Below are 17960 nucleotides of genomic sequence, written 5' to 3'. Positions count from 1 at the left end.
TTCAACTTGGTCCTGAATAGAATGGATAGAATACACATTCATGTGCTTGCCTGTCTGTGTTTGTGTATATATGCACCTCTGTCCCCTTGTGTGTGTGTGTGTTATGTAACTATGTACCATGTTTGTATGTATGGATGTGCATCTTTATATGTGAGGATCCGTGTCTCCAAATATGTCTGTTCATATAGTCTACATACCTATCCGTCTGTATATTGATCTGTATATTGATAACAGCTTGTTATCACACACACATATCTTTTTTTTACTATGTGAATAAATTTATGTTTACAAGTTATTTTCTGAACGGAATGGAGTTTAAAAAGCAACCTGTGTCCAGGTAAACTATGTGAATGCCAGGTAAGAATCTACTAAAGTGGTTGGCATAAGGAAGGGCATCTGACTATAAAAAAACATCTCAACGTGGTAACTTTGATGAGTATGGTTACTGTTAAGGGCACAAAGGTTAAGCCGTGATTTACCAGAGAGAACGGTTTTAAGATTTCGGCTGTTGTTGGATGTTCTAATGAATTCTGACAATGATACCATCACACTTTCGCATGGACAGATGCATGTGTAGTTAAGTTACTTCTCCTAGAGAATGATTTACCACAGATATCACAGTGATGTGGTTTTTCTCTCGTATGAATACGTTTGTGAGTAGTTAAGCTGTTGCTCTGAGAGAATGATTTATCACAGATGTCACAGTGATATGGTTTCTCCCCTGTATGAACACGTCTGTGCTTAATTAAGTTCTGTTTTGCAGTGAATGATTTACCACAGACGTCACACTGATATGGTCTCTCCCCTGTGTGAATACGTTTGTGTCTAGTCAAGTCATTAATTCCAGAGAATGATTTACCACAGATAACACAGTGATACGGTCTCTCTCCCGTGTGAATACGTCTGTGTCTTACTAAGACTCCGCATTCAGAAAATGATGTACCACAGATATTGCAGCGATATGGCTTCTCTCCTGTGTGAATACGTTTGTGTGTTGTTAAGGCATTACCTTCAGAGAATGACTTACCACAGGTGACACATTGAAATGGCTTTTCTCCTGTATGAAAACGTTTGTGTCTGTGTAAGTGACCATTCTCAGTGAATGCCTTACCACAGATATCACAGTGATATGGTTTCTCTCCTGTGTGAATACGTTTGTGTTTAGTTAACGTACTACTTGCAGAGAATGATTTACCACAGACATCACAGTGATGTGGCCGCTCCCCAGTATGAATACGTTTATGTTCAGTTAAGTGATGTCTTAGAGAGAATGATTTACCACAGGTATCACAGTCAAATGGCTTCTCACCTGTATGAACACGAATGTGTTTAATCAACTCAGTACTTCTAAAGAATGATTTACCACAGATTTCACACCAATGTTTTGATTTTCTCAGTTCTTTTGACATTTCTCTAAAGGATACAAATCAACCCAACCATTGAAGTTTCTCACAGTATCAAATTTTTCCTTTACCGTTCTTCTCTGACCAAATCATATAATTTCCTTTTTCTTGTTCTTTTGTAATAATTTACTCCTTAGAAATATTTCTACTGCTATCAACTGTGATCATTATAAATATCTAAAGATGCTGCAAACCCCTTTAAAAATATATTCAAATTTAATTAGAAAGCAAAAGCACCAGGTAAGGAGATGGAGAAATGTTGGTATGAATCTCAGGTGAGAGCCAATATTTCATAGCAAATATTTCACAGTAATTCAATCCCAGATTTATAGCAGTAGGGTTATTATATTTGTTCCCTAAAACGTTTTCCTTTAGTCTTTAAAATATGGTAAATATTCCAAATGTCTCCTATGAACAAAAGTCGTTTTATGCCAATGTCATCCGTTAATCTGAAATAATAAAGAAACAGTATTTAGATAGAGAGGAGAGATCAAAAGAGAAATGTTATAACATTTCTATATTGACATCATTGGGTGAAATCTAAAAATTTGTAGACTACAACTACTCCATCACACTGTGTGTGTGTGTGTATATATATATATATATATATATATATATATATATATATATATATATATATATAACGGGAAGATTTACGAAAATAAACAAAAGACGAAGGCAGGTGGAGTACAAACAAACAAATGTATTAGTATGGAGCTCAGAAATAGAAATAGAACAAGTCTTTTACGTTTCTAGCCTACGCTCTTCGACAGAAAGATACACAGAAGAAATACAAGAGAGAAAAAAATGCGTGTAGGAGCTACATACACACATAGGATGAGGAGAGGTGTGTAAAAAAGTGCCACTCCCAAACAGTTGAATGAATCCGGGGTTGAGGTAGACCCAGGAAGACACGGGATGAGGTAGTGAAGCATGGCCTTCGAACATTATGCCTCACAGAGGCAATGACAAAAAAACCGAGACCTCTGGAGATATGCTGCGACTGCGAAGAACTGGCAAAGTGCCATTTCTCATAAGGTCCACTGCGACAAGAATACTCGTGCAATTCATTGATGCAATTTCACCTGTGAATCGATTTTACGTTTGTAAAATAGGAAATTAGGCCGTGTTGTGTTGAGGGTGTCATTCCGTCTGTTCTTTGGTGAAACTTAGTCTAACTTTGGAAGATTCTGCTCAACATCGCTCACTGAAGCGTAGTGTTGTGTGCTCTGGGGGAGGAAAACAATCCGAATTAGATATGACCAGAGAAGCTAAAGAGACGGGGGCGGCAGTAAGGAAGACCACAGTCCCTCAGGACACACAAAGTGTAAAGATGAAAACCCGGTCATCTTATACACGGTATAAGTATTCCCGGATTTCTGGAAGCCGGATAGAGATCCGGCACCTACGATCGATCGATAGATAGGTGTGGATATCTTACCTGTTATGCTACACAAATCAATATGACCAGAGATTCTAAAGAGAGGGGGGCAGCAGCAAGGAAGGCCACAGTCCCTCAGGACCCACAAAGTGTAAAGATGAAAACCTGGTCATCTTCGGAAAAAGGGAGGGCGGAACCGAATACTCGATACACGGTGTAAGTATTCCCGGATTTCTGGAAGCCGGATAAGAGATCCGGCACCTACGATCGATCGATCGATAGATAGGTGTGGATATCTTACTTGTTATGCTACACAAATCAATATTTAGAGTGAAAATATGTTTACTCACCTCAAAATCTCCGTGAAAAACAAACAAAAACACTTTACGGTTCTTCTCCCGCGTCAGGCAGGATGTAGCGGAAACGGAAGTGTGGGGTGTCATGTGACAAAAGTAATCCGCCCCCTCTTTCGATCTGCGGGGATTCCCCCCCCCCCGTCCCCAGAACCAACTCCTTAAGGGGTACTTATTCCCTCCGCTCCAAAAGGGGAGGAGGAAATAGGGACTATGAACTGCGCTCGATATAATCGTCTCGTCCCCTTCTGGCAAAATTTGAAACCCTTAAATAATAATAATAATAATAATAACGAAATTATTGTATCCAGGGCTCAGGTGCCCCACAACCTGTCAGAAAGTGTGTAATAAAGCATCTGCAGTAATGTAGAAATGCCTGGGAAGCGAACAGTGTATGAGTCAGATACGTGCTTGTGTGTGTATGGAGGGGAGAAAGATCAGGTGTAGTGTTGGTGAATCTCAGGAAGCATGGAATATTATGATCAATAATTGCTAAGAGGCTAAATTACGGTATGGGTACCGTTGCAGTCAAACTGGTGAACGGTCTTTTGTTTACATTTGAAGAAGAAGATCGTTGCTCACCGTAAAAATTTCTTCTTTTTTTTTATATATGTGGGGTGGGGGAAGGGTGTATTTTTCAAGTCGGCATATTCCCGGATTTCTGGAAGCCAGACAAGAAGTCCGGCACGTATGATCAATCGATAGATAGGTATGTAAAGGCGGCGAGCTGGCAGAATCGTTAGCACGCCGGGCGAAATGTGTAGCCGTATTTCGTCCGCCGCTACGTTCTGGGTTCAAATTCCGCCGAGGTCGACTTTTCCTTTAATCCTTTCGGGGTCGATAAATAAAGTACCAGTTATGCACTGGGGTCGATGTAATCGACTTAATCCGTTTGTCTGTCCTTGTTTGTCCCCTTCTGGGCAATAAAGAAACACGTATGTATATCTTACATGTTATTCTAAAGAAATCAATAAGGCGGCGAGCTGGCAGAATCGTTAGCACGCCGGCCGCAATGCTTAGCAGTATTTCGTCTGCCGCAACGTTCTGAGTTCAACTTTGCCTTTAATCCTTTCGGGGTCGATAAATAAAGTACCAGTTACGCACTGGAGTCGATGTAATCGACTTTTTCCCTTTGTCTGCCTTTGTTTGTCCCCTCTATGTTTAGCCCCTTGTGGGCAATAAAGAAATATATGCTATACAAATCAATATTTAGTGTGAAAATATATTTACTCACACCAAAATCTCCGTGTAGAACATACAAAAATATGTTATTGATATTCTCCTGGGTGAAACAGGTTGTAACGGAAAACACTCGGCGAGAAACGGAAGAAAATTTGAAGAAAGAAGGGAAAAAAATAGTAATAATATTTTGATGCAAATCACCATGGTTACTGTGGTTAATATCTTGGCTGTGATAAACGCATCTTCGTTGTTCCCAGCAACGGCCTTGGTGACGATGTTCTAAAAGATATATTTTATACTTAATTGTGGTTAACCAAGCATAAGGCGGCGAGCTGACAGAAACGTTAGCGCGCCGGGCGAAATTCTTAGCGGTATTTCGTCTGCCGCTATGTTGTGAGTTCAAATTCTGCCGAGGTCGACTTTGTCTTTTAACCCTTCGGGGTCGATAAATTAAGTACCAGTTACGCAGTAATCGACTTAATTAGCCCCTTGTGAGCAGTAAAGAAATAAGAATCTTTTACGTGCTGTCAAAACTGGTATTTCACTCGTCGCTACGGCCTGACTTCAAATTCCACCTTTCATCCTTTCAGGGTCGACGAAATTCATAATATTGAATTACTAACATCGATATTTGGGGGAATTTGCCGATTTAGGTTCGAATCTACTTTATATCTAAATTAAGTCACTACAATATATATGTAAAATATGGTATAATTTAAGCATGACAAATTTTTACCTGTTTCTCTGCAGACTGAAAATAATGAACAACCTAAATCGATTTTCAAACATTATTAGGTTCTCATCATCAGCAAAAACCCTGCGAGAGTCAAGTCTGTTGGTTCGAGGAGCACAACTATTCAACTCCATTCCGGTACATGTCAGAAATCTATCAGGATGCAGTGTGGAATCATTCAAATTGCAGCTGGATAGATACTTAAGCACCATTAGAGATGAACCCCATCCCCCAGGATATACACAACGAGCACAAACTCACTCAAACTCACTCCTACACATGTCAAAATTATACAGAGAATACAACCTGGCAACCACACCAGACTCTGAGGGTGGAGTCTTCGACTTGGCCTGAGCATGGACTCAAACTCAAATGAAATGAAATGAAATATATATGTGTGTGTGTGTATATATATATATATATATATATATATATATATATATATATATAAACAATTGCAGCATGGAAGGTGTTTCTAAGCCATTTAAGAAACACACAAAAACCGTTAGATTCACTTCAACATTTAAATTTAATTTGTCAAAATATTTTCGTCTCTTTCAGACCACGACCTGTTCACTGACAAAATTCTGTCCTGCAGTGAATATGTCTCAGTCTCAAAGAAATGAAAATATATTAACAAATTAAATTTAATTGTTGAAGTGAATCTCACGGTTTTTGTGTGTTTCTTAAATGGCTTATAAACACCTTCCATGCTGCAATTGTTTTCCTTCCAGCACACGATCTCAGATCAGGTCACTTGCTATGCAAGTACATCTCCATAATAAAAATATATATCATCCTTTCCCTGAACAGCCACCTCAGGGGCACCCAACAAGTTGAAGGGGCTCACTCACTCGCTATAGAGTAACTACTCAGACACGAGTCAGCGCCACCAATGATGATATACATGTTGTCATGATAATGGAATTGCTTTTATTTTTACTCCTGAATATTTTGGAAGATTTAAAAGCAGAAGTTTCTAAGCAGCCATGGATCCAATTATTGCTAAGCGTTCGCTTCATCATCATCATCATCGTTTAACATCCGTTTTCCGCGCTAGCACGGGTTGATGGTTCGACCGGGGATCTGGGAAGCCAGGGGCTGCACCAGAATCCAGTCTGATCTGGCAGTATTTCTACAGCTGGATGCCCTTCCTAACGCCAACCACTCCATGAGTGTAGTGGGTGCTTCTTACGTGCCACTGGCACAAGTGCCAGGGGAGTCTGGCAGCGGCTACGATCGGTTGGTGCTATTAACAATTTCATAAAATTGACATGGCTTAATACTTTGTCCACATCAGCATTTATAAGTGGTACAATTAAAAGTATCAAAGTTAACTTAAATATTCATTGTCTGAAAGTCTCCACTTTTGGATGTGTGCATGTATATATATATGTACATACATACATATATATGTATATACATACATATATATGTATATACATACATATATATGTATATACATAGGCGCAGGAGTGGCTGTGTGGTAAGTTGCTTGCTTACCAGCCACATGGTTCCGGGTTCAGTCCCACTGCATGGCATCTTGGGCAAGTGTCTTCTGCTATAGCCTCGGACTGACCAATGCCTTGTGAGTGGATTTGGTAGACGGAAACTGAAAGAAGTCTGTCATATATATGTATATATATATGTGCGTGTGTGTATGTGTTTGTCCCTCTAGCATTGGACAAATTTCAACTATATATATATCATCATCATCATCATTTAGCATCCGCTTTTCATGCTAGCATGGGTTGGACGGTTCAACTGGGGTCTGGGAAGCCAGAAGGCTGCACCAGGCCCAGTCTGATCTGGCAATGTTTCTACGGCTGGATGCCCTTCCTAACGCCAACCACTCCGTGAGTGTAGTGGGTGCTCTTTACGTGGCTGCTGGGGGCTAAACACAGAGGGGCCAAACAAGGACAGACAAAAGGGATTAAGTCGATTACATCGACCCCAGTGTGAAACTGGTACTTTATTTAATTGACCCCAAAAGGATGAAAAGCAAAGTCGACCTCGGCGGAATTTGAACTCGGGTCAACTTTGTCTTTCATCCTTTCGGGGTCGATAAATAAAGTACCAGTTTCGCACTGGGGTCGATGTAATCGACTTAATCCCTTTGTCTATCCTTGTTTGTCCCCTCTGTGTTTAGCCCCTTGTGGGTAGTAAAGAAATATATATGTATATATAGTTGAAATTTACAGAAAAGCAAAACACAAAGACGGGTGTGTGAACAACAAGTAAGTTTATTGGTTTCAAACTCAGGAAAGTGAGTCTTTTATGTTTCAAGCCTATGCTCTTCAGCAGAGAGGAAAAATAGAAAATAAACAGAGAGAGAGAGAGAGAAAAGAAAAGAAAAAGATTTAGCGGTCAAGTATGACAGGAGAGGTAGAAAGAAGGGGAGGTAAAGCATTGGTGATCCCAAAATGCAGATACAGACGTGTGTGCATATATGAGAATGTGTGTGTGTGTGTGTGTATAGGGGTTAGTGACGTTGACGTATGGATGTGCGCTTGTGTGTGTGTGTCTGTAATGTGTGAGTGTGTAGATGGTTATGTGTAGGTGTGTGGTATAGGTACTGTGAAGTAGTCAGTGCTAGTGCATGTGGAGTGGTGGGGTGTACCAATGAAGAGAGAATTTGGGTAGGAGTGAAGAGAGTAAGGAGTTGTGAGAGCAAGAGAGGAGAGGAGAGGTGGGTAGCAGCCATGATTCAGCAGGTGAAAAGGTTTTAAAATATTGTTTGCTGTTGGGTGTTTTAATGAATTTTGACAACGATATAATCAAACTTTTACATGGATGGATGCATGCCTGGTTAAGTTACTTCTCTGAGAGAATGATTTACCACAGACATCACATTGATACGGTCTCTCCCCTGTATGAATACGTTTGTGACTAGTTAAGCTGTTATTCTCAGAGAATGATTTACCACAGATGTCACAATTATATGGTTTTTCACCCGTATGAGTACGTTTGTGTTTAGTCAAATCACCATCTCGAGAGAATGACTTACCACAGACATCACAGTGAAATGGCTTTTCTCCAGTATGAATAACTTTGTGTTGACTTAAACAAGAAATTCTAGAGAATGATTTACCACAGACATCACAATTATATGGTCTTTCTCCTGTATGAGTACGTTTGTGTTGAGTGAAGTCACCAATTCGAGAGAATGATTTATCGCAGACATCACATTGAAATGGCTTTTCTCCAGTGTGAATACGTTTGTGTTGAATTAAATAGGAGGTTGTCGAGAATGATTTACCACAGATAACACAGTGATATGGTTCTTCTCCCGTATGAGTACGTGTGTGTGTAGTCAGGTCACTACTCCCACAGAATGATTTACCACAGACATCACAGTGAAATGGCTTTTCTCCAGTATGAATAATTTTGTGTTGAATCTACGACGACAAGCTGAACCATAATTACATACCATTTCATAGCAGCTGACGTTGGCTGCACAAGCGTGCAGTATTAAATAGAAAAGCGATTAATATGAATCACCAGAAGACATTTTTGTGTATGAATATATTGTTTATTCTGTGTTCACCTTTTGTGGTGGAAGCATGGAGTATGATACAAAAACATGTGTTTACATACAAGGAAAGTTTTGATTTTTGCTTTTGCACTGAAAGAAGTAACATATAACATTTGTATTACAGTGTGTACGCATGTGTGTAAGGAGAACAGTCATTTTGAGAATGTGTGATAAATTATCTCTCAAATTCAGAAGGCAAGCGAAATGATTTTAAAAGACCGACTCAGAAAAGTAGAAAAAGATAATGTAAAAAATTCCCAGTAGGCGCAGGAGTGGCTGTGTGGTAAGTAGCTTGTTTACCAACCACATGGTCCCAGGTTCATTCCCACTGCGTGGCATCTTGGGCAATTGTCTTCTGCTATAGCCCCGGGCCGACCAGTGCCTTGTGAGTGGATTTGGTAGACGGAAACTGAAAGAAGCCTGTCGTATATATGTATATATATATATATATATATATATATATATATATATATATATATATATATATATATGTGTGTATATATATATATATATATATATATATATATATATATATATATATATATATATATATATATGTATATATATATATGTGTGTGTGTGTTTGTCCCCCTAGCATTGCTTGACAACCGATGCTGGTGTGTTTACGTCCCCGTCACTTAGCGGTTCGGCAAAAGAGACCGATAGAATAAGTACTGGGCTTACAAAGAATAAGTCCCGGGGTCGATTTGCTCGACTAAAGGCGGTGCTCCAGCATGGCCACAGTCAAATGACTGAAACAAGTAAAAGAGCATAAAATCAGCATCATTTTCCTGTCTATCGCCAGTTTCTGAAGGGAGAGGGGCAATAAGATGGAGAATTCCTAGAACATTGGACAAAATGCTTAGTGATATTCCGTTTGTCTTTTATGTTCTGAGTTCAGTTTCTGCAGAGGTCAACTTTGGCTTTCATCCTTTCCTGGCCAATTATTGAATCACCAATTTAGATTTAGATGAAGACCAAGAACTACCGAAGCCTTTCAATTTCAATTTCCAGTCATCTTCCGCTCAGAAATTTCTCCAGTCTCAACAAATTTGGACAAGATGTCAGTGCAGAGCTTCTTACTTTGACGGAGGACATTCGCAGTTATGGTTCATGGCATCTGCATTCTTCTTCATTCAGCCAACTCTCTTATTACTGTGCATCACAAAATGTTTATGACAAATGTAATTTGTACAGTGAGAATATCCCGTTTCTTGTCCTTGGTAAGGGTCCTATGTTGATTTTCTATCACTAAGCTCACCACAAGTTCAAGAAATGGTTTATCCACAATCTCACGCTACTTCAGAGTGTAAAGAACAACATTTCCTTGTCTTTCTTTTCTCCTCAGCTCCAAAACACAATCTTCATCTTGGTCCTTTCCTTCATTTTATAAAGACAGATAAAATCCTGATAAACATTTTACCAGACATGCCAACAACTCTGCCCCAGATTGTGGTCTTAATATTTGCCCCCAACATTAAACATAACAACAGTATCTTTCCTATGTCCTTCAACTATGTTATATGGAATAGATATATAAGCAGGTTTACATTTGAAACATGCTGTGAAGGGGTCAATGAGTACTGTTCAGGGCAGAATAGTCAAGCCATGATTCAGCAGAGGAAATGGTTTTAAAATATTGGCTATTGTTCAGTGTTCTAATGAATTTTGACAATGATCCAAATCACACCTTTACATGGATAGATGCATGTCTAGTTAAGTTACTTCTCTGAGAGAATGACTTTCTACAGGCACCTTAGTGAAATCATCTCTCTCCTGTATGAATACGTTTGTGACTAGTTAAGCTGCTGCTCTGAGAGAATGCTTTGCCACAGATGTCGCAATTATATGGTTTTTCTCCCGTATGAGTACGTCTGTGTTTAGTCAAGTCACCAATTCGAGAGAATGATTTACCACAGACATCACAGTGAAATGGCTTTTCTCCAGTGTGAATACGTTTATGTTGAATTAAATGAGAGCTTGTGCAGAATGATTTTTCACAGACATCACAGTGAAATGGTTTTTCTCCCGTATGAATACGTCTGTGTGTAGTCAAGTCACCGAATCGAGAAAAAGATTTTTCACAGACATCACAGTGAAATGGTTTCTCACCTGTATGAGTACGGATGTGTTTAGTTAAGCTCCCTTTGGTAGAAACTGACTTACCACAGATAACACAGTGAAATGGCTTTTCTCCTGTATGAATACGTATGTGTTGACTTAAGCTACTGGCATGAGAGAATGATTTGCCACAGGTATCGCAGTGAAATGGTTTCTCACCTGTATGAACATATTTGTGCGAAATTAAGTAATCTTTTGTAGAGAATGACTCACCACAGGTGACACATGAAAATGGCTTTTCTCCTGTATGGAAATGCTTGTGTCTTGTTAAGTTACCATTCGTAGAGAATGATTTACCACAGGTATCACAGTGAAATGGCTTTTCACCTGTATGAACATATTTGTGTGCAATTAAGCTGTCTTTTGCAGAGAATGATTTACCACAGGTATGACAGTGAAATGGCTGCTCACCTGTATGAATATATTTGTGTGCAATTAAGCTACCCTTTGAAGACAATGATTTACCACAGGTATCACAGGGGTATGGTTTCTCACCTGTATGAATACGCATGTGTTTTCTTAAGTTGCCGTTTTGAGAGAATGATCTACCACAGGTATCACAGTGATATGGTTCCTCTCCTGTATGAATACGTATGTGTGTTCTTAATTTAACATTGTGAGAAAATGATTTACCACAGGTAACACAGCGAAATGGCTTCTCACCTGTTTGAACACAAATGTGTTCAACCAAATTACTATTTGTAGAGAATGATTTACTACAAATTTTACAATGATATCCTAATTTCCCTAACGCTTTTGACATGTTCAATTAGAATGCAAACATACCAGATAATGAAAGGGAGTAATGTTTCTATAAATCTCAGCTCAAAGCTTTCTAACTGTTGGGTTATTATATCTGTTCTCTAAAACATTTTCTTTTGGTCTTCAAAAAACATGGTAAATATTCCAGATGTATCCAATGTACAACAGATGTGCCAATGTCATCTGTGAATCTGAAATAATAAAGAAACAATATTAGACATAGAGAGGGGTGATCAATACGGAAATGTTACGACATTTCTATATTGAATAACAAATGACATCAAATAACTTTAGGTGAAATCTGAAAATTTGTAGACTACAACTACTCCATCACACTGTGTGTGTGTGTGTGTGTGTATATATATATATATATATATATATGTATGTATATATATATACAGACTGCCGGCATCGGTTGTTAGTTGTCGGAACACTGCATCGTTCAAAACTTCCATGCTTCCTGAGATTCGCCAACACTACACCTGATTTTCTCCCCTCCATACACACACAAGCATGTATCTGACTCATACACTGTTCACTTCTCAGACAATTGTACATTACTGCATATGTTTTATACGCACTTTCTGACAGGTTGTGGTGCACCTGGGCAATGTATACAATAATTTAATTATATATATATATATTTTCACACTAAATATTGATTTGTAAAGCATAACAGGTAAGATATCCACACCTATCTATCGATCGGGGTGCCGGACCTCTTACCTGGCTTCCAGAAAAAGAAAGGGGGCGGCAGCAAGGAAGGCCACAGTCCCTCAGGACCCACAAAGTGTAAAGATGAAAACCTGGTCATCTTCGAAGAAAGGAAGGGCGGAACCGAATACTCGATACACGGTATAAGTATTCCCGGATTTCTGGAAGCCGGATAAGAGATCCGGCACCTACGATCGATCGATAGATAGGTGTGGATATCTTACGCGTTATGCTACACAAATCAATATTTAGAGTGAAAATATGTTTACTCACCTCAAAATCTCCGTGAAAAACAAACAAAAACACGTTTTGTTTCTTCTCCAGAGTCAAAAAAGCTGCAGCGGAACCGGAAGTACGGGGTATCATATGACAACAATAAACTCAACGCTCTCTAGTGAATAAAACCAAAAAACTTACGATAAATGGAGGGAAATGGTCATTTTTCCGATCGACGGACAACCGAAGAGAAGGTGTTGTGGATCTCCACCTCGGCATCCGAAACTCAGAGTTTTATCTTGGCTACCGAATAATAGTCACATATTACATTTACAGATATATATATACTGTGAAAATGGTAAAGGTAGAAAATTTAGAATAATTTTAGTAATAATGTCAATAGTCAACGTATGTTCATATTGAGGAGTGTATGAGCAATTTAAGTATTTATACACAAAAGGGATGCCCTTTCCGAGGACACCTTACATGCTAGAAAGGGCAGTCAAAGCCCAAACCACGAATAAAAGCAATTTCAAAAGGAATGAAAATATAAAATATTGGCAATCTTTCGTCTCTTGTAGAGCTTTCCGTCGATTTCCGTAAAAAATTTTTTTTTTTACACATGGGCTTGCGGGAACTTTTCAAGTTATGAGAGCGAAAGAGACTAAGAGAAAGCGATTGTATGACGAGGGAAGTTCTTTTGAAGTTACCGTTCAGGGGAAGCATTGATGTACATGTGTGTGTGTGTGTGTTTGGTGGGGTGTGGGAGACAGGCAGTATGTTGTGTAAGTGAAGTGCTTCTGTTAGTGTGTGTGAAGAGACAGAGTAATGTGTGAAATAAAGAGATAACTAAAATTTTTTACTCGGTGTATGTGTATATGTATGTATGCATGTATGTGTGTGTGTGTATGTATCTATGTATGTGTGTATATGTATGTATATTACTTCAAAAGTTCCCGCAAGCCCATATGTAACAAAAAAAATTTTTTTTACGGAAATCGACGGAAAGGTCTACTAGAGACGAAAGATCGCCAAAATATTTTTGTAGTTACCCTCAAACTCAATTTTCTGTTTCAATTTGCAAATAAATAAATTTTCAATCCGTACTTCATCAGATTAATGCAGATTTATGCAGCAAATTGCACCAAAATCACGCGTGCTGCATACTTGTGCATTATAATCTTCAAATCCATGGCACTGATGATGTATGGATAGCAAATTAATTCATTTTCATTCCCTTTGAATTTGCTTTTATTCGTGGGTTGGGCTTTGACTGCCCTTTCTAGCATGTAAGGTGTCCTATCAAAGGTTACCACTTTTGTGTATATATATTTCTCTCTCTCTCTCTCTCTATATATATATATATATATAGAGAGAGAGAGAGGCGCAATGGCCCAGTGGTTAGGAGCAGCGGACTCGAAGTCGTAGGATCGCGGTTTCGATTCCCAGACCGGGCGTTGTGAGTGTTTATTGACCGAAAACACCTAAAAGCTCCACGAGGCTCCGGCAGGGGGTGGTGGCGATCCCTGCTGTACTCTTTCACCACTCTTCCTTCTGTTCCAGCGGGGTGGCGTCATTCGAAGGCTAAAACAATGCGAACGCATTGTGACCAGCGATGTGTAACTACATCTGATGGACTTGTCGGTCACGTGATATATATATATATATACACACACACACACTCAATGTCTAGGTGTAGTTGTGAGGATAACTACAAAAATATTTTATATTTTCATTCCTTTTGAAAGTGCTTTTATTCGTGATTTGGGCTTTGACTGCCCTTTCTAGCATGTAAGGTGTCCTGGGAAAGGCCACCTCTTTCGTGTATAAATACTTAAATTCTTTACATATATGTATGTATATATATACACATATACATACACACTCAATGTGCATGTGTAATTGTGGTTTACAAATTTTTACATTTCACCCAATGTTATATGATGTCATTTGTTAATTAATAAAGAAATGTTGTAACATTTCTCTTTTGATCTCTCCTCTAAATCTAAATATTGTTTCTTTATTATTTCAGATTCACAGATGACATTGGCACAAAACGACTTTTGTTCATTGGAGACATCTGGAATATTTACCATGTTTTTTTGAAGACGAAAGGAAAACGTTTTAGAGAACAGATATAATAACCCAACTGCTATAAATCCAGGATTGAATTACTGTGAAATATTTGCCCTGAGTGAAGATTCATAGCAACATTTGCCCATCTCGTTATCTGGGGCTTTTGCATTCTAATTAAACTTGAATATATTTACAAAGGGAGTTTGCAGAATTTTGGATATCAATAAAATCAAGGTTGATAACAGTTGAAATATTTCCAAGGAATAAATTACAAGAACGAGAATAAGAAAATTACATTCTGTGGTGAGAGAAGAAAGATAAGGGGAAAATTTAATACTGTGAGAAACTTCAATGGTTGGGTCTGTTTGTATCCCTTAGAAAAATGTCAAAAGCATTAGGAAAATTAGGATATCATTGTAAAATTTGTGGTAAATCATTCTCTACAAATAGTAACTTGGTTAAACACATTCGTGTTCATACAGGTGAGAAACCATTTCGCTGTGTTACCTGTGGTAAATCATTCTGTCAAAACGGTAACTTAATTAAACACATACGTATTCATACAGGAGAGAAACCACATCGCTGTGTTATCTGTGGTAGATCATTTTCTACAAAAGATAGCTTAATTAGACACAAATATATTCATACAGGTGAGAAGCCATTTCACTGTGATACCTGTGGTCAATCATTCTCTGAAAAGAACAATTTAACTAAACACATACGTATTCATACAGGTGAGAAACCATACGAGTGTGATGTCTGTGGTGAATCATTCTCTGAAAAGAAAAACTTAACTAAACACAAATGTATTCATACAGGGGAGACACCATATCACTGTGATGTCTGTGGTAAAACACTTTCTACAAAATGTAGCTTAACTAAACACATGCGTATTCACACAGGAGAAAAACCATTTCACTGTGATGTCTGTGGTAAATCATTCTGTGGGAGTAGTGACTTGACTACACACACACGTACTCATACGGGAGAAAAACCATATCATTGTGTTATCTGTGGTAAATCATTCTCGACAACCTCCTATTTAATTCAACACAAACGTATTCACACTGGAGAAAAGCCATTTCAATGTGATGTCTGCGATAAATCATTCTCTCGAATTGGTGACTTCACTCAACACAAACGTACTCATACAGGAGAAAGACCATATAATTGTGATGTCTGTGGTAAATCATTCTCTAGAATTTCTTGTTTAAGTCAACACAAGGTTATTCACACTGGAGAAAAGCCATTTCAATGTGATGTCTGTGGTAAATCATTCTCTCGAGATGGTGACTTGACTAAACATAGACGTACTCATACGGGAGAAAAACCATATCATTGTGACTTCTGTGGTAAATCATTCTCTGAGAATAACAGCTTAACTAGTCACAAACGTATTCATACAGGGGAGAGACCGTATCAATGTGATGTCTGTGGTAAATCATTCTCTCAGAGAAGTAACTTAACCAGGCATGCATCCATCCATGTAAAAGTTTGATTATATCGTTGTCAAAATTCATTAAAACACCCAACAGCAAACAATATATTCTTTCTACCTCTCCTGTCATACTTGACCGCTAAATCTTTTTCTTTTCTTTTCTCTCTCTCTCTCTCTGTTTATTTTCTCTTTTTCCTCTCTGCTGAAGAGCATAGGCTTGAAACATAAAAGACTCTCACTTTCCTGTGTTTGAAACCAATAAACTTGCTTGTTCACACACCCGTCTTTGTGTTTTGCTTTTCTGTAAATTTCAACTATATATATATTTCTTTACTACCCACAAGGGGCTAAACACTGAGGGAACAAACAAGGATAGACAAAGGGATTAAGTCGATTACATCGACCCCAGTGCGAAACTGGTACTTTATTTATCGACCCCGAAAGGATGAAAGACAAAGTTGACCTGAGTTCAAATTCTGCCGAGGTCGACTTTGCCTTTCATCCTTTCGGGGTCGATAAGTAAAGCACCAGTTTCGCACTGGGGTCGATGTAATTGACTTAATCCCTTTGTCTGTCCTTGTTTGGCCCCTCTGTGTTTAGCCCCCACCAGCCACGTAAAGAGCACCCACTATACTCACGGAGTGGTTGGCGTTAGGAAGGCCATCCAGCCGTTGAAACATTGCCAGATCAGACTGGGCCTGGTGCAGCCTTCTGGCTTCCCAGACCCCAGTTGAACTGTCCAACCCATGCTAGCATGGAAAGCGGACGCTAAATGATGATGATGATGATGATATATATATAGTTGAAATTTGTTCAATGCTAGAGGGGCAAACACATACACACACACATATATATATAACCATATATATGACAGACTTCTTTCAGTTTCCGTCTACCAAATCCACTCACAAGGCATTGGTCGGCCCAAGGCTATAGCAGAAGACACTTGCCCAAGATGCCATGCAGAGGGACTGAACCCAGAACCATGTGGCTGGTAAGCAAGCTACTTACGACAGAGCCACTCCTGCGCCTATGTATATACATATATATGTATGTATATACATATATATGTATGTATGTACATATATATATACATGCACACATCCAAAAGTGGAGACTTTCAGACGATGAATATTTAAGTTAATTTTGATACTTCTAATTGTACCACTTATAAATGCTGATGCGGACAAAGTATTAAGCCATGTCAATTTTATGAAATTGTTAATAGCACCAACCGATCGTAGCCGCTGCCAGACTCCCCTGGCACTTGTGCCAGTGGCACGTAAGAAGCACCCACTACACTCATGGAGTGGTTGGCGTTAGGAAGGGCATCCAGCTGTAGAAATACTGCCAGATCAGACTGGAGCCTGGTGCAGCCCCTGGCTTCCCAGATCCCCGGTCGAACCATCAACCCGTGCTAGCGCGGAAAACGGATGTTAAACGATGATGATGATGATGAAGCGAACGCTTAGCAATAATTGGATCCATGGCTGCTTAGAAACTTCTGCTTTTAAATCTTCCAAAATATTCAGGAGTAAAAATAAAAGCAATTCCATTATCATGACAACATGTATATCATCATTGGTGGCGCTGACTCGTGTCTGAGTAGTTACTCTATAGCGAGTGAGTGAGCCCCTTCAACTTGTTGGGTGCCCCTGAGGTGGCTGTTCAGGGAAAGGATGATATATATTTTTATTATGGAGATGTACTTGCATAGCAAGTGACCTGATCTGAGATCGTGTGCTGGAACGAAAAATATAAAATATATATATAGGCGCAGGAGTGGCTGTGTGGTAAGTAGCTTGCTAACTAACCACATGGTTCGGGGTTCAGCCTCACTGCGTGGCATCTTGGGCAAGTGTCTTCTGCTATAGCCCCAGACCGACCAGTGCCTTGTGACGGAAACTGAAAGAAGCCTGTCATATATATGTATATATATATATATATATGTATATATATATATATGTGTGTGTGTGTGTGTCTGTGTTTGTCCGCCCACTCAACATCGCTTGAGAACCGATGCTGGTGTCTTTACGTCCCCGTCAC

The 17960-nt window shown here is 39.0% G+C and overlaps 2 protein-coding genes across 4 annotated transcripts in view; one reads left to right on the top strand and one right to left on the bottom strand.

Annotated features, from left to right (window-relative positions):
- LOC115232018 (zinc finger protein 850-like) overlaps positions 1 to 12742 on the bottom strand; it is a 33317-nt gene extending 20575 nt beyond the window's left edge. The window contains exons 1-3 of one of the 3 annotated variants that reach the window (XM_036500202.1): positions 12458 to 12742; positions 10972 to 11661; positions 574 to 993 (exon numbers count right to left, since the gene is read on the bottom strand). In XM_036500202.1, the coding sequence (XP_036356095.1) occupies positions 574 to 993; positions 10972 to 11471 (920 nt within the window). In that variant the 5' untranslated portion in view covers positions 11472 to 11661; positions 12458 to 12742. Of the gene's footprint in view, positions 1 to 573; positions 1853 to 2844; positions 2869 to 3085; positions 3162 to 10971; positions 11662 to 12457 lie in introns of those variants that run through there. The other 2 variants (XM_036500203.1, XM_029801887.2) reach the window with 2 other exon arrangements.
- Positions 1 to 16147, top strand: part of LOC115232017 (zinc finger protein 420-like) — a 34538-nt gene extending 18391 nt beyond the window's left edge. Inside the window, exon 3 of the mRNA XM_036500204.1 lies at positions 15379 to 16147. Within this exon, the coding sequence (XP_036356097.1) occupies positions 15379 to 15974 (596 nt within the window). The 3' untranslated portion in view covers positions 15975 to 16147. The remainder of the gene's footprint in view (positions 1 to 15378) is intronic.
- Positions 16148 to 17960: the final 1813 nt, after the last annotated feature.

This window comes from Octopus sinensis, unplaced genomic scaffold (genome assembly GCF_006345805.1).
Source record: "Octopus sinensis unplaced genomic scaffold, ASM634580v1 Contig19113, whole genome shotgun sequence".
NCBI lineage: Eukaryota > Metazoa > Mollusca > Cephalopoda > Octopoda > Octopodidae > Octopus > Octopus sinensis.
Note: the sequence above shows the minus strand (reverse complement) of the source record. Positions and strands in the feature narration are given on the sequence as shown.